The 23,073-nt window shown below is 44.3% G+C and overlaps 1 protein-coding gene across 1 annotated transcript; it reads left to right on the top strand.

The window, feature by feature from the left end:
• The first annotated feature begins 4,762 nt into the window (after positions 1 to 4,762).
• Positions 4,763 to 12,676, top strand: LOC141174491 (interferon-induced transmembrane protein 5-like). Its single transcript, XM_073659418.1, has 2 exons — positions 4,763 to 5,187; positions 11,555 to 12,676. The coding sequence occupies exons 1-2, from the start codon at positions 5,002 to 5,004 to the stop codon at positions 11,771 to 11,773; spliced, it is 405 nt and encodes a 134-aa protein (XP_073515519.1). The 5' UTR covers positions 4,763 to 5,001; the 3' UTR covers positions 11,774 to 12,676.
• The last annotated feature ends 10,397 nt before the right edge of the window (positions 12,677 to 23,073 follow it).

Here is a 23,073-nt window from a genome sequence, read left to right as displayed (position 1 = left end):
AGACAGATGCTTCATCAGCAGCAGATCAGGAGAATCTACCCTCTGCTAGCAGTGAACCTGTCGTACCCAGGGTGAGTCCAAGAATTCGTAGGAGATTACCCAGCCTACGGTTGTTACCTCAGACTACCCGTAGTGTAGTTTACACTGAACCCACCACACCAGAGGTAGACACTAGGGACCAGGGTAGGTCAGTGACAACAAATGTACTATGTAGATTAACCCGGAGTACTAAAGGTCAGCTCCCTGCCCGCTGGAGGAACTAAAGTGTATGTTATATATAGTTGTAACCGTTAAATAATCTTGTATATATATAGTTGTTAAATTTATGGACAATCGGACCACAGAACTAGGTGTGGTCAGGACAATATTGAAAATAGTTGGTGAGTGGCCTTGAAAATAAACCGTAGGCATGGCCGAAGACCAGGCCCAACGACAGTGTGCCCTGAAGCCACGCCCAAGGACGATACACAAAGTTGGTTGATGCGGTTCCCACCAGCCAAATTTCAATTATCCAGATTGTGGCGTAAAGACTAAGCGCCGCAGTGACTGCTATAAATTTTTGGTTGACTTTGTAAACTATTTGTAATGTGTATTGTTATTGTTAATTGTTAATTCTAAAAGGTATCCTTAGTCCGGGAGTACTGAATTTAACTAGGGGAATGTGGCACCCCAGGGGTCCGGTTGCCACAGTGGCATTGCCTCCCTCACAAGAGGTGATGCCATGCCTGGAAGCAAGCAGGGGTCCCCTAGTCAGGTATACTAGTATGCAACACTTTCCTGGCTCCAGACCAGCAAGGGGAGCTCCTCCCCTTAGCAACTGGAATCTGGAAGCGGGGTTAGTTAGAGTTAGTGAGAGGAGTTGAAGTCCGGACAGCGAAGAGGAAAGACCTGGGGAGTGGAGCTGCACGGCAGTTCACCCCAGAGAGGAGCGTAGAAGAACCGGACACCGGAGTCCGAGGTTGTGGGGCACTGAAGGCCCAGCAGCAAAAACCGGAGGGCAGGAGACTGCAGGTCTTCTGGCCCCATCAGACGCCCAGAGGCTCAGCAGCACATAGGGCCCAGCACCGCCATGTGGGAGCGACACTCCAGGAAGGCCCGAGTTGCCTGCCATACGGGTGAGCACAAAGACGTTTTACTCAGGGACGAGGGCCACAGCACAGCTATAAGCAGAAGGGCCAAAGAGATTAACGTAAAGGAAAGGCCTACAACTTCACCTGGAGAGGTGGATTCCCAACTTGCTTCCAGGCCGCCCAGACCTCTACTACCAGCTAGTAACTGTGCCCCGGTCTGCCTAACCACCGCAAGTAAAGATAAGAGGAAACCGCCATTAAGTTGTGGACTGGTTATTATCTGCGCCATCTCCTACACTACACTGCACAGCAACATCTATAACATCACCATTTCTTGCCCTGGAGCTGAGTTCTGCCTGTGGAGAGCTGAACCAACTCTGCTGCGTCATCATCAGCTCCAGAGGATCTGCACCGCAGTGGCGGCTCCATATAGCCGCATACCACAGGTGGTGTCACGAATATTTATATAAAAATTATAATCCCATTTCAATAATCCCCCCTTTATTAACCGCCCTGGGTCACGAACCTGGTCACCGCCACTGTGACATCCCCTGCACCGACCGGCCCGGCACCGAGTACCCTACGGCCCAGGGGGCGCGTCAGATATAATACAGAAAAAAACAATCACTCAATTTTTGTACGTCATTTTTTGATCAACATAAATAATCTGCTCACTGTGTTATATGTGCAGTGATATATGCTTGCAGGGATACTAAGTATGTCCATGTTATTTACTAGTTTGTGATGTTTGTTTTTAAAACGTTGTAATGCAGCGCCTTGCTGCATTGCTAAAATGTCCAGGGGGGTCTGTTCTGGCTGACCATGTACCTCCCCTCAGGTGACTGATCACATGACTGTGACATCATCACAGGTCCTGTGTGCACAGAAAGATATATAAATCTGGGTGGTTTGGAAACAGTTAGAGAGAGGCCGGGTGAGGCAAGAGACCTGATCCCTGTGTACGGGACGCCAGTAGTCCTGGAAGGCACGTGGCTTGGAGACCACGGCTGGGGAGCCTTAAAGCCACAGCTGTGGCAGAACAGAGCTGAGAGAAGCAGCTAAGACCCGGCAAAGGTAAAAATGGTTCTTTATATGGACATTGATGCTGTACCTTGCTGAAGTCTGTATCTGAAGCCAAGCGGTCATAGCTGCTACTGAAAGGCTCTAGGACATTACATGTGTAACATTCCTGCGAGCCACTGAGATGGACTATGTTATAAGCAGTTTATGACGTGTAATAAACTGCTGGACTTTAGTTTTCTGGAAACCTGGCTTGTGTGCTTTAATTGACCCGGTGAAGTGAGTGCCCCCCCAACATGATCAATACCGCTACCTTACAAGGTGTATTAAAAAGTGTGATTATTCTAATTGTTTTTTAGTAATTTCTAATAATTTTATAACTCACAGCTAAAGCTCCTGACTGCAAAACAAGAGGTTGTGAGTTAGAATCCTGGGACAGATCTCATTTTAGAAGATAATTAATTATAAATGAAAGAAAAAAGACACACAGGGGGCTTTCCCCCAATATACTGAGAAGGAAAATCTACATGGGGAGAAAGTGGAAAGTTCACAGCAGCAACTAAGCAACCTGCAGCATGACTGGTTCCCTGTGCGGATCAACCGGCCAGGTATGTGGTAGCCTGCTCCTGCCACTATCATATAGCGCACACCCAATGAAGTGGCAGAAGAAGGGAGATGCCTCTGTCTTACTACTTATACCACTCGGTTGACATTGACCACTTTGAAATTTTCTCTGATCTTGGCCATATCCCTTGGCCGTACAGGGTGTCGGCTGTATAATAATCATGATGACATAAGCACAACTCTTGTTCCTGCTCCATCACTGCACTATAATAGTTTGGTGACTTGTAGAAACCTCATCATTCCCACGACATACTGCTACAGTGCAGAGTAGGAGGGTGTTAAAATCAAGATTCTAAGCAAAATTAATATGAGGATTTTCTGGCAGTTGATCATTGAAGTGTCTCCCATATTGAAGAGAACAGCTTGCATATGCTGTGCAATCTCTAGGCAGCTACATTGATATCCCTGCTCATTCTGGTGGTTCTAATAATGTTTGTTCCCTGTGAAACTGTGCATACAGAGATAGCGGTATCTCTGAGGAGGACCACCCACTGGACGCCTAAGCCCAGAATGAGCAGAAATTCAAGTAAATATAAATTGAAGCGAATCTTCTCCCACAAACCTCTATATTAATCTGCTCAGCCCCTTCTGCTGTATAACTTCTCTCCATAGGTTAGATAACATTTCCAACATTACAGCTTTTATATAAATGGGTCTTTCTGTGGAAAAACAAATTGAAACTAACTATAATAAGTTTAGCTGTATTACTCAATAATTATTGGGTTGTGGCTCTTTCTCAGAACATAACAAAAATGAGGATTAATACAGATGGTACATGGAGGACTGGTCAGTGTGAACACCACAAAGAATGTAAGGGTCTGACAAGCTATAGTTTTTGTTGGTATCATTTTGTGGTTCATCAAAATTTTTGGTCACTTTTTATATTTTGGTTAACTTTTGGTCATTGCTTTGTTAAAGGGGTTGTCCACTACTAGGACAATCCCCTCCCAATCTGAGTGTTTTTCCCCTTTAAAATAAAAACACCTATACTCATCTCTGGTGCCATGCCTACGTCTGAAGGTGGGGACAGTGAGGCCAGCACTGATTGGGCGCATGGCTCCTGTGACATAACAACCTCACGTGAGCCCCAGGAACGAGAGTGCAGACACCTCTGGAATGGCACCGGCACCGGAGGTGAGCATATTTTCTCCCATTCCAGAAAATCGGTCTGATTATGCTAACCACACTATGATTAGAGTTTGATCAGAGTATGATCGGATTTTCTTGGATGTGGAGAAGATAGAAAAAAATATTTCTCCACCTTCTCCATTCTTTCAGTCTGTGATGATGACGTCCGATTTTTTTACTCATTGACTTGCGTGGCCGAGTGCAATCCGATTTACGAATATAAATTGTGCATGCTGTGATTTTTTTCCTTTGGACAGACTCTGTCTGAGGAATAACATTGTTCCAAGTGCGATCTAATGTTATGTCAGATTGCATTTGGACCGAAAATACGGTGGTCTGCACGAGCCCTCCGTCTTATAGAGGCAGCCTATTAAGTCCTTTGGCTGTGTCTAAGAGGCTTCCATACATCGCAGACCTGGAAGACTTTGCAATTTATCTAGTTTTTTTTTTTTCATACATAAAAATCACTGTTGAAACTTGGATCGTTTTTTCTTGCTTACATGAAAAATCATTGATGTTCTAAAAGTTTATAAATAAATTGGTAACTAGATAACATATGGGGTGTGTCCCTGAAAATTGTGATATTGACCATTCATCTGACAGTGACCTAAGGAAGTATAACACCCCGTTATCAATTTAGTTGTAAATTTGGAGAACGAGTAACAGAAGAACAGCACAATGCAGAGAAAAAAAGGTGCTTCAGAATTTCAGAATTGATATTTTCTAGGGAATAAAATGAATTAACAAACCAGACATGTCAGGGGAGTTGACAGTTCCTCTTTAAAATGAGTTGCATCAGAATAAGAGAAACAAATATAAGCCCGGGCGGGCTCCGCAAACAGAGAAGGCAAAAACAGCAACAGGGTGACCAAAATGAGTATGTAGTGAAAGGGACCCTATAATAGAGGCAGGGAGGGGACAGACGTAGCCTGTGTAGAGATGTTTATAAAGGAGACATGTAGGACTAGCATTCTCTTCCCAGACGGCAGCTCTTCCTACTTCGTCTTCTGTCTCTGTACCAGTTACCTTTACCATTTCTACTTCTGTCTTCCCTACATTTCTCAGGCATCTAATACCTGCACAGTCCTGTCTCTTCCTTCTAATCCATCCTTTCACACGATCTTTTCTTGGTCCCCGATAACTCATCTCTTTGCCAGATATGGACACCTCCTATCCCCGTGAAGATATTTTTATGAGCCACCCCAACAAGCCAGATAATGCCCATACTGTTGTCGAGGTTGGAGCCCCTCCAGCTACTAGAGATCATCTCCTCTGGTCTTTGTGTAATACCGTCTACCTGAACCTCTTCTGTCTCGGATTCATGGCATTGGTCTACTCTGTCAAGGTGAGAGAAAATAGAGCAACTGGTTCATTAGAGGGTGGTCACTGTCATAACCCAGAAACGGGAAACTCTGCCTGGTGCAAATGTGGTTTACTATGGCTACTGACTCTGTAACCCAACGTTTTTAATGGAGTACTAAGCAGAAGTGCCAGTATTGTGTCCAAATATTGGACTTATTTTGCATTTTAGACATTTTTTAAACCTACCTTGACAATTATAAAAGTAATATTGAGACTAATTTTTTGGCCAAACATTGAGCCATTTTTTGACCAATAAGAAGACATAATAAACCACATTTATAATGTTACATATCCTTTTGATAATGTAGGCAAATTAATGTACATAAGTAATGAATTTTACCCAAAGTGTCTGGAGAACAGCCTCGTTGGACATGGATGTGTGAAAACAAAACACTATGGAGACCCCAATGTCAGCAGTCAGGGGTAAATGCTTATGAACCTAAGGACGAGGTGCAGATACTGTATTATCATCTGACGGGGAAGTGACTACAGTTAGGAGATCATTACTTACATTCATAATTTTGATTTTGCTTCTATTCTTGCCATCATCTGGTAGATTACAAGCAGTCATTGACTGGAAAGGAGCAGGTTGCTTCCGTGCCGTAGTCACTCAATATTATCCAACATGACCTGAAACACTACCAATTATTGGTTTATGCTGGTGATTTTGAGTAATTGGTAATCAGTATTGAGGAGGCCAGTTGTAAGGCACGGATAGATGGGCTAACTTTTTTTTTCTATTGTCTGCTTATGATTTTTGTTCATAAATGATGGGCACATACTGGTAAGGTTGGGCAGTAATATTGGGCAACATAGGGGACATGGTCGTCATTTGAGAGATTTTTCATATGTTGTGATCACCTGAGCCCCTTTGTTTTTGATTGTCGCTGATTAGTGTCAAAAGTTTTATAAACTTACAGTTAGACTTCTATTTTTCCAATGATAGCACTGCAGGGATTCCAGGGCTGCACAATGTCTTCCCCAGTCGTGTAAAGCCCCCGTCACACTAAGTGAGATCGCTAGCGAGATCGCTGCTGAGTCACAAGTTTTGTGACGCAACAGCGACCTCAGCAGCGATCTCGCTACGTTTGACACGTAGCAGCGACCAGGCCCCTGCTGTGAGATCGCTGGTCGTGTCAAAATGGCCTGGACCATTTTTTGATTGTTGAGGTCCCGCTGGGTAGCATGTATCGGTGTGTTTGACACCTTACCAACGACTTCGTTGGCGACTCAGAACTGAGACACACAGGCGTGCATTTGCGTTGCATCGTTATACAGGGCGTTACGGGTCGCCGTATCGTTGCTGCGTCGTTGGGAAGATCTGACTGTTTGACATCTCACCAGCGACCACATAGCGACGCAGCAACGATCCCTGCCAGGTGGTATCGTTGTCGGGATCGCTGTAGCGTCGCTAAGTGTGACGAGGCCTTAAGTGTTCTGGCAACTTTGGCCTCAAGAGTTTTTGTCTGATAGTTACAGTGCCGGCAAAAAAAATCTTTACATTTGTGCGGTAAAAAAAACCTTTACTTTATCAGTAGCAGACGGGACTGGTGGGAAAAAAATTACATACTCAGAGTCTATAAAAAACAAGACTTTTTAAGTGCCCTTAAATCCATTAATGGTAAAATTGACAAAGATCAGTAACTGAGATGTATGTAAATACACCGCCCAAAAAAATAAAGGGAACACTCAAATAACACATCCTAGATCTGAATGAATGAAATATTCTCATTGAATACTTTGTTCTGTACAAAGTTGAATGTGCTGACAACAAAATCACACAAAAATCATCAATGGAAATCAAATTTATTAACCAATGGAGGCCTGGATTTAGAGTCACCCCCAAAATTAAAGTGGAAAAACACACTACAGGCTGATCCAACTTTGATGTAATGTCCTTAAAACAAGTCAAAATGAGGCTCAGTATTGTGTGTGGCCTCCACGTGCCTGTATGACCTCCCTGCAACGCCTGGGCATGCTCCTGATGAGGTTGCGGATGGTCTCCTGTGGGATCTCCTCCCAGACCTGGACTAAAGCATCTGCCAACTCCTGGACAGTCTGTGGTGCAACGTGATGTCCCAGATGTGCTCAATCGGATTCAGGTCTGGGGAATGGGCGGGCCAGTCCATAACTTCAACACCTTCATCTTGCAGGAACTGCTGACAAACTCCAGCCACATGAGGTCTGGCATTGTCCTGCATTAGGAGGAACCCAGGGCCAACCGCACCAGCATATGGTCTCACGAGGGGTCTGAGGATCTCATCTCGGTACCTAATGGCAGTCAGGCTACCTCTGGCGAGTACATGGAGGGCCCTCCAAAGAAATGCCACCCCACACCATTACTGACCCACTGCCAAACCGGTCATGCTGAAGGATGTTGCAGGCAGCAAATTGCTCTCCACGGCATCTCCAGACTCTGTCACGTCTGTCACATGTGCTCAGTGTGAACCTGCTTTCATCTGTGAAGAGCTCAGGGCGCCAGTGGCGACTTTGCCAATCCTGGTGTTCTGTGGCAAATGCAAAGCATCCTGCATGATGTTGGACTATGAGCACAACCCCCATCTGTGGATGTTGGGCCCTCATACCACCCTCATGGAGTCGGTTTCTAACCGTTTGTGCAGACACATGCACATTTGTGGCCAGCTGGAGGTCATTTTGTAGGGCTCTGGCAGTGCTCCTCCTGTTCCTCCTTGCACAAAGGCGGAGGTAGCGGTCCTGCTGCTCGGTTGTTGCCCTCCTACGGCCCCCTCCACGTCTCCTGGTGTACTGGCCAGTCTCCTGGTAGCGCCTCCAGCCTCTGGACACTACACTGACAGACACAGCAAACCTTCTTGCCACAGCTCTCATTGATGTGCCATCCTGGATGAGCTGCACTATCTGAGCAACTTCTGTGGGTTGTAGAGTCCGTCTCATGCTACCACGAGTGTGAAAGCACAACCAACATTCAAAAGTGACCACATCTCAGAAAGCATTGGTACTGAGATGTGGTTTGGGGTCCCCATCTGGAGAACCACTCCTTTATTGAGGGTGTCTTGATAATTAATTGCCAATAATTTCCATCTATTGTCTATTCCATTTGCACAACAGCATGAGAAATTGATTGTCAATCAGTGTTGCTTCCTAAGTGGACAGTTTGATTTCACAGAAGTTTGATTTACTTGGAGTTATATTCTGTTGTTTAAGTGTTCCCTTTATTTTTTTGAGCAGTGTATATTTTCTTTTTTAAATATACACAATTCATATGCACCATAGATGAAAGATGCAATCTAATGCTAGGGTCACCCGACAGTATAAAGAATCGTTCAGAGTTTCATCCAGAAAAGTGGGACGATATTTTTCTCACTTGTCATCCGCATACAATCCGTTTTTTTACAGCAGCCGCTATTAATCATTTACATTTTCCTATGTTACAGAATTTCACTCTCTGGTTGCTAGAAAAAAGTTACAAAATCTCTAGAAGATCACTTTTCACAAAAAAAGCTAGGATGAATCCCATTTTATGACTCACATTTACCAAATAGGAACACTTTATTTTTTGGACATCATTTCATCAGAGTGATAGGCTGATACGATATGACTTGCTTTCTCCTTCGTTACTCCAACATGTAGAGTTGTCCATGGTCTTCCCTCCACATCAGGGCAGTAATATCCTTTACTCACCATTTCCTTCATCCGCATTTTCTGCTCGTTTGGTTAAGTTATACTATTCCAAAAAAAACCATTTTGGGATCTTGAGACGGGTATTCTAGCCTCCTTTCCAGTGGCTGCTGTAATTTCATTTCTTGCGTACAAACCAAAGAAAACACTTCTGCTCGTTAACTTGGTCGCTATTTCTAAGATTTCAGTTTTGCTTTTCTCACGTTCATTTATCATTTGTGCGTTTTTCTATATTATTATTATTACTATTATTAAACCTAATGCACTTGTAAATTGATGAAAAAAGAATCCCAAGGAACAATAAAAAAGGATCATTTTTAGCAACTTCGGTGGCATGTCAGTAATTTGTTCCACTGGATCAGAACAACTTTTAATTACATCAGTGGGTTGTCCTCTGGTTTTGCTTCTCTGTCATTTTGTGACTATATACTTTCACAACCTAGCAATCTTCTATAATTCAGGAGGAGAATGCTCTGTATTTTGCAGTGTGACCCAACTAGAAGGCACAAGGTGCATCCCCCCTCTTGTAATTGCCATGGAGGGCAGAAGACTCAGATCGCTGGTTCACCAGAAAACAATGGTGCCAAATAAGAAAACCTATTTCAAGCATGAGTTGTAAATTTTAGGACAAAGCAATGCCGACACAAAAGAACCTAGTAATCATTGACTTCAAAGTAAGCTCCAAACCATTGAGGTCCCTAAATTGTCAGGATCCAAGTGTGCGCGAGGATCCACTGGCACCAATAAAAAACAGCTTAAGCCGAGCTTGCCTATGTAGCTGGCCATTCATTTGTCTTCCCGGCATGTAATACTATACTACACCTGTAATGACTGCTACCTGAGAGAACTTTGCCTGGCCACAATTTTTCCAATGATATCAGTTGTTTCTCAAGAGGTTTCAGAAACCAAACTTATGACAATCAGCTGATCATTGGGCCAAATAAATATAAAAAAAGGGTTTGTGTTAATGGGACAACCTCTTTAACCCCTTCCTGACATCCAATGTATATGTACAGGGCCTGTTGAGTTCTTTTTCTCGTGGTCATGGAAAAAAAGGTGAGAAAAAAGGAACTAAGTCCATAAACAAATATTGTCTGGAGCGGGAATGCGTTGGGTGACTCTTTTGATGCATTTTAGTGATATTCTGCTATTTTATCTTTTGAGTAAACCATTAAAAAACTAAAGGGTTATTATCAGAATTGCAAATTATTCCCTATCCATAGTATAGGGGTAACTTATAGTTTGCTGGGGTTCTGACTGCTAGAATCCCTAGTGATTCGGAGAACAGGGTTCCTGAACCGTGAGTTTGAGAGCCTCGTCTTGAATGAAGTGGAAGCACGTATGCTCAGCCTATATTCCATTCATTGTCTATGGGACTGTCAGAAATAGCTGAGTACTGTACTTTGCTTTCTTCGTTCTCCTATAGACATTGAATGGTGCAGAGGCCAAGCATGCGCACCTCCCTTCAATTCAAGATGGCTCTACCAAGCCCCCTTGGCATGGCTGTGGAGCCTTGTGCTAAGAAAGTTATTCCCTATTCAATGGACAGGGGATAACATGGGTAACTTACAATTTTTGGAATAACACTTTAAGTGAGGCAAATATTATTTTTTATTAGTTCCCTACAGTGGAATACTATCCATAATCTGAGCAATTATTATTTTTGCTGTGCCTTGCATATTTTCCACCATACTTTGCTCACCATTTACTGCATATTGCTGTATATTGCACTAAAGAGCCATAATAATACTCACTGTACAATGGGCTAGTCATCATGTGCTGATGTTTTCAACGTGAAACCTTTGATTTATTTTTGGCACCTTGAACGAAGTGTTCATTCTTGTGTGGCTTGCCTGCAGCAGCAACTAGTGATTTTTAGAGTAAAAGTAGACTACACAAGATGATCGGAATATGATTTAAATACCAGGTTAATTCATAGCTATTTTAGATCTTACTAGGGCATGCCTCTTAAAAAATGAAGCACCTTTTCCAATATTATCACAATATGAAACTCTGGGGGATGCTTATACGTACTGGCTGTTATTAATAAAACATAACTTATAAAGGGGCTATTCAGGACTATTTTATTTTTTTACTATGGGCCTAAGAACTAACAGTCCGGTAGTTGCTAGCTACCTGCCCGTCCTGCCCGCCGCTGGTCTTTGAAGGCTCAGAGCAGTCACAGACCGCTCCTGCCGGTGATTCTGTGGCTTCCATTGGTGTCATGTCGACAGAGCGGCTGCTTGCCTTCCGCTCTGCTCTATTGACGGGGCGTGAATGCCGGTGCCATTCTGATTGACAGCGGACTCCCCACTGCCTAACTGCAGGAAACCGGCTGTCAATCAGTAAGGCATCCACAGTCACATCCTGTCGACAGAGCAGCCCAGAAGAGGAAGAGTTGCTCTGCTGATGTGAAGCAGTGGAGCTGCCGGCCGGCTGGCGCAGTCCAGGACTGCTCTGACCCTGCACCAGGTAGAACAGGCAGATAGTTACCAACTACCTGGCTGTTAGTTCTTGGGCCCATAGTAAAAAAAAGATGTGTGACTCCTTCCCATCAGTTTCTTCTTTCCAAACTAAAGTCAGCAGAAGGAAGCACAGATGGAAGTGATGACTACAGGGTCTGCAGGGAGGTACAGAGGGATCCTTGCATCTTAATATTTCATGATGATGATCTATGTCTTGTTTTCTCCTAGGCACGAGACCAGAAGGTGCAAGGGAATGAAGTGGCCGCTCGGCGCTATGGTCAGAAGGCACGTTGTTACAATATCCTGGCTTCAGTCTGGAACATTGCCCTGCCCGCTTTGATACTGGCTCTGGTGATCACGGGCATTGTGCACTTGTCACAGGTGGTAAATGCATCCCTTGACTTCTTCAGCCTTCGAAGTTACTTGGGCAATACAGATGATGACTGAACAAGCGAAAAACAAGAGTTACACGCTGATCAAATAACATATTGGAAGGTCAAGAGATTATTGATATTTATGGCATTGACTGTTGGAACAACTCAAAAAAAAAACAAATAATTTGTTCTATGCGAGAACAATTAATCATAATAAGACAGAACTTTGATTTGGCAGTTCCTTCATAAATTAAGTCCAAGGCTGAACTCCTTATGTTATATTGGACTATTTCTTCCTCTTCTTGCCTCTTCAGTACAGGATAAAGCTCCTACTAAGTCTTGTTAGATTACAAGTTAATGTCGCAACCAACAAGGTCAAGGGAATCCACAAAGAATACTGATTAAGTCAAGTTCATAAGATATTTAGTATATGACAACGCAAGACAGTGGACAATGAGAAGAACATGGACAATTCTTCCATCTGAGAAGATGGTTATTACATAAGAAGACATAACGTCACATTACAGATAACTTCAACAAATCACCACTGGTGGTGTTATTAAGACTATTGCTTTCATACATCATACCTCTCTTCTAATAAAATGTAACGTTTGGAGTTTTGGGAGTTATTGCTGTTGGTTATGATGTTTTTGACAGTGTTGCATAACTATTTTATAATCATGTTTTTAGAGGTCAGTATATCATAAACAGGCATTACAATCTGTTAAAGTTTAGTTTAAACTTTAAGTAAACCATAGGGTAGAAGCAATGGTTATTATTTGATATCAACGTGATGCCAGCACCTTCAGACAATAACAGACACCGGGAGCAGCGGTGGAGTTTCAGTACTGTTTTCTTTTTTTTTAAACTACAGCAGGGAAACTTTTTTATTTTTCTAAACCAGAAAACCCCTTTAACATTATAATAAATATAAAGGATACAATGAAAAAAAAAAAAATATATATATATGTATATATATATATTATATATATACACTGCTCAAAAAAATAAAGGGAACACTTAAACAACAGAGTGTAACTCCAAGTCGATAACACTTCTGTGAAATCTACCTGTCCAGTTATGAAGCAACACTGATTGTGAATCAGTTTCTCCTGCTGTTGTGCAAATGGAACAGACAACTGGTAGAAATGATAGGCAATTAGCAAGATACCCCCTATAAAGGAGTGGTTCTGCAGGTGGGGACCACAGACCATTTCTCTGTTCTCATCCTTTTTGGCTGTTGTTTTAGTCACTTTTTCATTTTGCCATTGCTCTCACCCCTAGAGGTACAGTAGCATGAGGCGGTGTCTACAGTACAACCCACAGAAGTTGCTCAGGTAGTGCAGTTCATCCAGGATGGCACATCAGTGTGAGCTGTGGCAAGAAGGTTTGTTGTGTCTGTCAGCGTAGTGTCCAGAGCATTGAGCAGATACCAGGAGATGTGGAGGGAGCCATAGGAGGGCAACAAGACAGCAGCGGTTGGCCCTGGGTTCCTCCTAATGCAGGACAATGCCAGACCTCATGTTGCTGGAGTGTGTCAACCGTTCCTGAAAGATGAAGGCATTGAAGTTATGGACTGGCCCGCCCGTTCCCCAGACCTGAATCCAATTGAGCACATCTGGGACATCATGTCTCGCTCCATCCACCAACGTCACGTTGCACCACAGACTGTCCAGGAGTTGGCGGATGCTTTAGTCCAGGTCTGGGAGGAGATCCCACAGGAGACCATCCGCACCCTCATCAGGAGCATGCCCAGGCATTGTAGGGAGGTCATACAGGCACGTGGAGGCCACACACAATACTGAGTCTCATTTTGACTTGTTTTAAGGACATTACATCAAAGTTGGGTCAGCCTGTAGTGTGTTTTTCCACTTTAATTTTGGGGGTGAATCCAAATCCAGGCCTCCATTGGTTAATAAATTTGATTTCCATTGATGATTTTTGTGTGATTTTGTTGTCAGCACATTCAACATTGTACAGAACAAAGTATTCAATGAGAATATTTCATTCATTTAGATCTAGGATGTGTTATTTGAGTGTTCACTTTATTTTTTGAGCAGTGTGTGTGTATATATATATATATATATATATATATATATATATATATATATATATATATATATATATATATATACAGTACAGACCAAAAGTTTGGACACACCTTCTCATTTAAAGATTTTTCTGTATTTTCATGACTTTGAAAATTGTACATTCACACTGAAGGCATCAAAACTATGAATTAACACATGTGGAATTATATACTTAACAAAAAAGTGTGAAACAACTGAAAATATGTCTTATATTCTAGGTTCTTCAAAGTAGCCACCTTTTGCTTTGATGACTGCTTTGCACACTCTTGGCATTCTCTTGATGAGCTTCCAGAGGTAGTCACCGGAAATGATCTTCCAGCAATCTTGAAGGAGTTCCCAGAGATGCTTAGCACTTGTTGGCCCTTTTGCCTTCACTCTGCGGCCCAGCTCACCCCAAACCATCTCGATTGGGTTCAGGTCTGGTGACTGTGGAGGCCAGATCATCTGGCTTAGCACCCCATCACTCTCCCTCTTGGTCAAATAGCCCTTCCACAGCCTGGAGGTGTGTTTGGGGTCATTGTCCTGTTGAAAAATAAATGATGGTCCAACTAAACGCAAACCGGATGGAATAGCATGCTGCTGCAAGATGCTGTGGTAGCCTTGCTGGTTCAGTATGCCTTCAATTTTGAATAAATCGCCAACAGTGTCACCAGCAAAGCACACCCACCCCATCACACCTCCTCCTCCATGCTTCACGGTGGGAACCAGGCATGTAGAGTCCATTTGTTCACCTTTTCTGCGTCGCACAAAGACACGGTGGTTGGAACCAAAGATCTCAAATTTGGACTCATCAGACCAAAGCACAGATTTCCATTGGTCTAATGTCCATTCCTTGTGTTCTTTAGCCCAAACAAGTCTCTTCTGCTTGTTGCCTGTCCTTAGCAGTGGTTTCCTAGCAGCTATTTTACCATGAAGGCCTGCTGCACAAAGTCTCCTCTTATCAGTTATTGTAGAGATGTGTCTGCTGCTAGAACTCTGTGTGGCATTGACCTGGTCTCTAATCTGAGCTGCTGTTAACCTGCGATTTCTGAGCCTCGTGACTCGGATAAACTTATCCTCAGAAGCAGAGGTGACTCTTGGTCTTCCTTTCCTGGGGCAGTCCTCATGTGAGCCAGTTTCTTTGTAGCTCTTGATGGTTTTTGCAACTGCACTTGGGGACCCTTTCAAAGTTTTCCCAATTTTTCGGACTGACTGACCTTCATTTCTTAAAGTAATGATGGCCACTCGTTTTTCTTTACTTAGCTGCTTTTTTCTTGCCATAATACAAATTCTAACAGACTATTCAGTAGGACTATCAGCTGTGGGTCCACTTGACTTCTGCACAACACAATTGATGGTCCTAACCCCATTTATAAGGCAAGAAATCCCACTTATTAAACCTGACAGGGCACACCTGTGAAGTGAAAACCATTTCCGGTGACTACCTCTTGAAGCTCATCAAGAGAATGCCAAGAGTGTGCAAAGCAGTCATCAAAGCAAAAGGTGGCTACTTTGAAGAACCTAGAATATAAGACATATTTTCAGTTGTTTCACACTTTTTTGTTAAGTATATAATTCCACATGTGTTAATTCATAGCTTTGATGCCTTCAGTGTGAATGTACAATTTTCAAAGTCCTGAAAATACAGAAAAATCTTTAAATGAGATGGTATGTCCGAACTTTTGGTCTGTACTGTATATATATATATAAAAATCTGCCTATATAACAAGGGGGTCAGCTCATATTTAACATTTGGTTTTGAGCTCTGTTTTTTTTCTGATGTATTTTAGGATTTTCCAAATGATGTCTCATATGCCAAACCTTTCTTTGGCACTAACACACTTAAGAGTTATTGCTTGTAAATCCTGCTGGTTTTGATGAGATGCTGCCTATATGACACATATGGGGGCTATAAAGCTCCCTGGGGCACCTGAGAAGGTCAGGGGTAATTAATCACCTATGCTGCCATTACTTTAGCAGATCTTAGACTTGAAATTACTGTAATTACTTTCTTTGTGCCTTATAACATATTTCTGCCAATGAGGTTGTCTTGATTCTAGATTATATGTATGTTTTACCTTATTTTTCCCTCTATACTCCCTTGTATGGGGTTCACAACAATGATATATATTTTCACCCTTTTTGTTAACAGTACAATAAATATATGTATCAAACTAAAATGGATGTTATGTTACACTATTAAGGATGTGACGCGCCCCCTGGGCCGTGTGTGCACGCGTGTGGGATACCCGGAGCCGGGTCTCTGGGGGTTGTAGTCTCCGTGGCGGCGACCCGGTCCCGTGTCTCAGGGTGGTCAAACCAGTGGCAGTCTTTTATAGGTTTTAGGTTAATTGTCCGACTATGCCACCCGTGGATTGCGGTCAGGGTGTACCGCCGCTGCGAGGCAGACCGCTGAGGCTGGTGTTGTATGCGCAGCAGAGAATGGGGTGACTCCCCACGGGAGGAGTATAGCCTCAGGGCAGTGAATGTGGATGATGGGAGTGATGGTGCACGAGCGCAGCAGGAACGACTCAGAGTCTTTACAGTGCAGTTCAGGGTCTTTACTGGTGATGATAAGGCAGACCCTCCCGGGAGTACAGGCTAGCATAAGAGGCCTGGTCAGTCTGTGAGCAAGCAGGAGCTCCCCTGGCCAGGTGGAGTTGTAGGCCTCCCCGTCTGTCTGCACTCTTCCTGGCTACCTTGCTATAAGCGGGTGATAGTAGCCCACGTCCCTGAGTGTACTGTGTAGTGCTCACCCGTATGGCTGGTGACTTGGGGCCTTCTGTTAGCCTCCGCTCCTCGATGGCGGTGCTGGTCCCTTGCTTGTGACTGAGCCTCCGGGCTTCTATGGCCAGAGGACCTGAAATCCCCTGCCGGCTTGTTTCTGCTGTTGGACTTAGAGATCCTTACAGCCTCGGACTCCGGTGTCCGGTACTTAGATTCTTCTGCCAGGGCGAGCTCTGCTTAGCTCCAGCCCCTGGCACTCAGCTCCTGCTCCTACAGAGCTCCTGCTGTTTCTTTCCCTGTGTCTGCTTGTTCTCTTCTAACCCCGCCCCAGACCCAGTTTATAAGGGCAGATTCCTCCCCTCCCAGGACTGGGCAGGAGGTGTTGCATGTTTAAGGGCTCCTGACCAGGAAACCTCCCACTTGCTCTCAGACGTAATATTTCTATCACTGTGGCAACCAGACCCCTGGGGTGCCACAGATGCATAACCTTTCCTGGCCTGGTGGCCCCACTTTGAGATTAAATAAGTCTCAATGCCACAATAGAATTTTAAGGTCTTTTGCCAACTAAGACATTTGCGGCATATTTATTTATTTATTTATTTATTTATTTTACTCACTTCTATAGCGCCATTAATTCCACAGTGCTTTACAGACATTATGGGCATTGTCCCCATTTGGGCTCACAATCTAAATTCCCTATCAGTATGTCTTTGTAGGAAACCGGAGAACCCGGAGGAAACCCACGCAAACACGGGGAGAACATACAAACTCCTTGCAGATGTTGTCATTGGGGAGATTTGGACCCAGGACTCCAGCGCTGCAAGGCTGCAGTGCTAACCACTGAGCCACCGTGCTGCGCTATATTGAAAGTACATGTTTAAATGTATGAAAAGTTCCAGTTTCATTTTTAGATCTAGAACAGACCATGGGTTGCCGAAATGTCTAATTTTTTGACTACTACCATACACATGCATGTCCACTAGTGATGAGCAAGCATGCTCGCCACTGCTCGGTACTCGCCCGAGCATCTCAGTACTCGAGATGCTCGGAGCTCGCCGAGTACTTTCGAGATGCTCGGGCGGGAGCTCGGATCCCCGTCCTGCATGTCTGGCGCTATTTAGAGCACCAATCATGCAGGAATTGTCTGCCACTCACTGTAATGCCGCAGCCATGGTGGTTGTGGCATTACAGTGATTGCCCAAATCGATGGGAACAGTGCTCACAGTGAAACATGAAAAGCCGGCAATTCAGCAGCGGCATACACCGGTACCCAACAATTTAGAACAGAAAGAATAGAGCATCACACATAGATTAGATAGATATTATATATGTGACTGACATGTTTCTAAGTACAGTGACAGTGTTGGTTACTGTACTTGTCATTTAGTGTTAAAATAAAGGATTTATTTAAAAAAAAATTGGCGGGGGGTTCCCCGTAATTTTAGTCTCTAGCCGAGGTTAAGCAGATGGCTGGGGCAGATGTTTGAAGCCTGGAAAGGGGGTAATACCCACGGAGCTTCCCAGGCTACTAATATCAGCCCCCAGCAGAATACCTAGCCTTTACTAGCTATTAAAATGGGGGACTCAAAAAAATGACATGCCGCAGACACTGAGAAGCTCCTCAGTGAAGCTCCTCAGTGTCTGGCTGTGATGGCATCCAGATGAGCCGAGTTCATGTCCAATGAACTCAGCTCACCTCATGCACGTCACTGACAGCGTGGGAGAATTCTCCTGCGCTCACCGCTTGAGCAGGAGAATTCTCCCACGCTGGGATGGCATTGAGATGACAGGCTGGATCACAGCATAGCGCTGCCATCCAGCTTTTCATCCATCAGAGACACTGCAGAGCGCAGGCATGCTTGCGCTCTGCAGTGTCTCTGAAGGATGACAAGCTGGATGGCAGCGCTCTGCTGCGCTCCAGCCTGTCATGTCAATGTAGCAGAGCTGAAGCTGTCCTGGGAACCATGGAAAGGTAAGGATGAGGTTGGGTTATTATTTTATTTTTATTGCAGGAGATCGTTGGCTTCAGCTGGAATGGGCGATACAGTAAGTAGGGTTTAATTTAGAACGTTAAAGGAATGTGTCTTTATTTCAATTAAAGGACTTTATTCTGGGTGTTTGTGTTTTTTTTAACTTTGACTATGGGGTTAGTAATGGGGGTGTCTTATAGACGCCTCTCCATTACTAACCTGGGCTTGATGTCAGCTGGCATTATAAGCTGACATCAACCCCAGCCCTATTATCCCACTGCCACCTCTACAGGGCAGTGGGAAGAGCAAGGTTAAGTGCCAGAATTGGCGCATCCTATGGATGCACCATTTCTGGTGCGGCTGACGGCTGGTGTTTCTAGCCTGGAAGGGGGCCAATATTCATGGCACCCTTCCTGGGCTATTAATATCAGCCCCCAGCTGTCTGCCTAGCCTTTGCTAGCTATTAAAATAAGGGGGGACCCCACGTCATTTTTTTTGGGGTCCCCCATTTTAATAGCTAGTAAAGGCTAGGTATTCAGCTGGGGGCTGATATTAGTAGCCTGGGAAGCTCCGTGGGATTTACCCCCTTCCCAGGCTTCAAACATCAGCCCCAGCCATCTGCTTAACGTCCACTAGAGACTAAAATTACGGGGAACCCCACGCCAATTTTTTTTTTTTTAATAAATCCATTATTTTAACGATAAATGACAAGTACAGTAACCAACACTGTCACTCTACTTATTATATATGTGACTGACATGTTTCTATCTATCTAATCTATGTGTGATGCTCTATTCTTTCTGTTCTAAATTGTCGGGTACCGGTGTATGCCGCTGCTGAATTGCCGGCTTTTTTAAAGAGAAGGGTGCATGAAAATCGGAGGGCACTAGAGTGTTCCAAGTGCCCTGCTATGTTTTCATGCACCCTTCTATATACCCTGCCTGCCTGTCTGCCTATATATTCTGCCTGCCTGATGTTTAATTGAGCACTGTTCCATCGATTTGGGCTATTTTTGACCTTCTGCAGACCGCCGGGGGGGACCGCCAGAAAAATGCTCGAGTTTCCCATAGACTTACATTGCGCTCGTTGCTCGGGTCGAGCACCCGAGTATTCCAATGTGCTCGACCCGAGCTTTGAGCACCCGAGCATTTTAGTGCTCACTCATCACTAATGTCCACCTCTCCAATGTGTGAGACAGGTGGCAGAAGACCTCCATTCTGTGTGGATATATGCAATCCCAGAGATGCCCACAGAGGGCGCTATTAGTATTTAACTAGAGATGGTGTAAATCGATTCACAGGACCCGGTCAATCGGCCATGTCAGTAATCTGTGGGTGCTGGATGGGAGCCCTGAGAACCGTCTCCTACTTTCTGGCATCTATGGCTCTTCTTTTGAGGAGTCGACCTGGTGCAACATAATTATTGAGGTGTGATGCATAATCCACCTAGTCCGAAGAAAAGCCACAGATGGCAGGACCCCATCCGGTGGCCACAGATTACCGACGTGTCCTTTCGACTGGGTACTACGAATCATTTTACACCATCTCTATATTTAACCACATCTTTTGTCTGACATGGAAAATACACATAATCAGTAGTGTTTAGCGAGTATGTTCTGTTAACCCTTTCGGCGAGTATGCTCGGGCGAGCACCGAGTAGTTACAGCTGCTTGGTGTTATGTTTGAATCACTCCCGTGTGCATGATTTGCAACTGTTTGACAGCTTTATTACATGTGAGGAATGATGGTTTCTTTTGCATTCCTCACATGTAATAAAGCTGTCAGTCGCAAATTATGCACACGGTAGTGATTTAAACATAACATCGAGCAGCTGTAACTACTCGGTGCTCGCCCGAGCATACTCGGCGAAAGGGTTAACAGAACATAGTCGCTCAACAGTAATAATCAGCTACCAAACACTAAAAATCAGAGAAGCATGTCTATAACTAAATGGTTGGAAGCCGATATGATGGCATTTTGAGCCACATGTGACCCCTGGGCAGTAACCACAAACATACTGTCTGACCAACATCCAGTCCAGTTGTTTCTTCCATTGGCTCCTTGCTTGCCATCTACCTTCTTATACGTCATCTACCTGAGCAAAAAAGCAAGACATCTAGAGACTGAATCATCACTAAACAATTTTAACTTCTGTTTAGATCATGTAGATCTTAAAAGTGGATATTATCTTGCTGAATAAAGTTATTATTTATTATTATAGCGCCATTTATTCCATGGCACTTTACATGTGATAGGGATATACGTACATAGCAAAAACATTTACATAATTGACTCGCCCAGGGGAATGGGGATGACTCGGTACCCGGGCCCTTAGCCTGGCCTTGTAGGGATGTCGCGGTGGTCGGCTCCCGGGCCCGTACCCTGGGGTTGCTCCTTTAAAAGGGTTGGATAATTGGTTGATTTTATAAAAGAAAGAGTTTGTGACGCCACCTGTGGCTTCTGGTGAGGATCACCAGCACTGCGCAGTCCACTGAGGCTGATGATAAGGCAGCTCGATGGTATAGCGCCCCACAGGTGGAGCTAGGCCTCAGGGCAGTGTATGAAAATGGATGCAGGACAGGCGAGACCCAGCCGGGTCTGAGCAAGAACAGGGACAGACACGAAAGTCACTTCAGTACCTTTTACTGGTGGAAATTCAGGAACATCCCGGAGCACTGTAGGGTGAAGGGTGCATGTCAGGATCCTCCCCAATGAGCAGGCTTTGGGCCTCCTGCTTCTTGCCTCTGCGTAGTAAGTTTCTGACCTGCCTGGACCTAGGCCTAACTTTGTCTCTGTCCTGCGCTGGCTGATCTTGTGGTAGGGCCTTTCCTTGGAGTTCACGCTCCCGACTTACGGGGCCTATGTATCTCCTGGCTCAGTTACGTATCAGCACTTTAGCGATCCTGGGACTTGTAGTTCTCCTGGGATTCCGGTTTATCTTACTGGGTCATAGAGATCCCGGTAAGCTTCGGACCCGGTGTCCGGTAACCGCTTCGGGGTGAGCCAATTAAGCTCCTCTGCCCCCTATGTACTAACTCTCCTCTTGCCTTCGGCCTACTCGGGCCCTCACTAGGCTACTCACACTAACGGCAGCTTACCGCGCTTCACCGATCTTATGGCGCCGGCACACCTGAAGCTCACCTCTCTGAGCTACCCGGAGTCTTGATCTGGATAAGCTCCACTGCAGGATAGCAATTGCAGGAGCTGGAACAGGCTTTTGTCCTATGAGGTAACTCCTCTCAGACTGCACTGGACTCACTGCTAAACAAGACTGAACTCGACTCTGACTCCAGAATAAACTAACTGCTGCCTGGCTCCACCTTCCCTATTTATCTATTCGTAACGGGCTCCCTCTGGTGGTCTGAGGTGGAAGGTGGAGATGTGTGAATGATTATGGGGGCCTCTTGTGGAGGAATCCTTCAATACACCCTTCTAGGATCTGTGATACCAAGCGCAGCTGGGCGTCACATAATCTTAACAAAACGAGTCAGTGCCTGGTGCAGGAGGAGCGAGGACCCTGCCCGCGAGGGCTCACAGTCTACAAGGGATGGGTGAGGATACAGTAGGTGGGGGTAGAGGAGGTCATGCAGTAATGTGGTGGGGCGGTGGTTACTGCAGGTTGTAGGCTTGTTGGAAGAGGTAGGTCTTCAGGTTTCTTTTGAAGGCTTCCATGGTAGGCGAGAGTCTGATGTGTTGGGGTAGAGAGTTCCAGAGTAGGGGGGAATCACGGGAGAAATCTTGTATGCGATTGTGGAGAAGGAGATCTTATGAGGATCGGAGGTTGTGTGCAGGTAAGTACCGGGAGACTAGATCACAGATGTATGGAGGAGACAGGTTGTGGATGGCTTTGTATGCCATGGTTAGGGTTTTGAACTTGAGTCTCTGGGTTCTCACAGATCTGTCCACCAAAATAAAAGAAATAATAATAATTTGAAAAAAAAAAAACCCGGAAGCAATTGCCCCAAACACAATCTTAGTATACTGAGAAACGTTGTCCTGTTTGTGAATACAACTTTAGTTTTTCCACTATGTCTGAATCACAAAATATATATATACTTTTTAGAGCCGGACTCTAACTATGTCCCAATTTATTTGAGGCCAGGTATGAACATTAAGAAGCAGATTAAAAGATCTTGGGTCCTTCCTTGAGGTACACCTTGTCGTGGCTGGATGGATTATATGCTTTTTGATCCAAAAATGTTAACTAAGACGTACCTTTAGTTTAGTTTAATTTTTTGCATGTATAGCAATAGTGGAAACCATGTAATCAGTAATCATTAATGTGCTGATGCATAGTGTATATGTATAGGGAATCTCAATACATCTGAACCAGTCCTTACTTGATCAATAGAAAAATATAACATGAAAATCCAACCACGTGTCACAGTCAATACAAATTCACACAAAAAAACAAAGTATACATAGAAGAAATGGATCACCTATAAATCATTTTATTACATTAAATACTTAAGTAAGCCACAAACATTTACAAACTGTTAAAAAGTCCACAATAAGGCTGTCTGCAGCCCCACCGATCCAATATAAGAAAACCACAATCAAAATAATACGTGGTGGTGTACTATAATATATTGTGATGAATACAGTAAG

Source organism: Phyllobates terribilis, unplaced genomic scaffold (assembly GCF_046119375.1).
Source record: "Phyllobates terribilis strain yellow unplaced genomic scaffold, ASM4611937v1 Scaffold_13__5_contigs__length_258822181, whole genome shotgun sequence".
In the NCBI taxonomy this organism is placed as follows: Eukaryota; Metazoa; Chordata; class Amphibia; order Anura; family Dendrobatidae; genus Phyllobates; species Phyllobates terribilis.
This window is presented reverse-complemented; position numbering and strand designations above follow the sequence as displayed.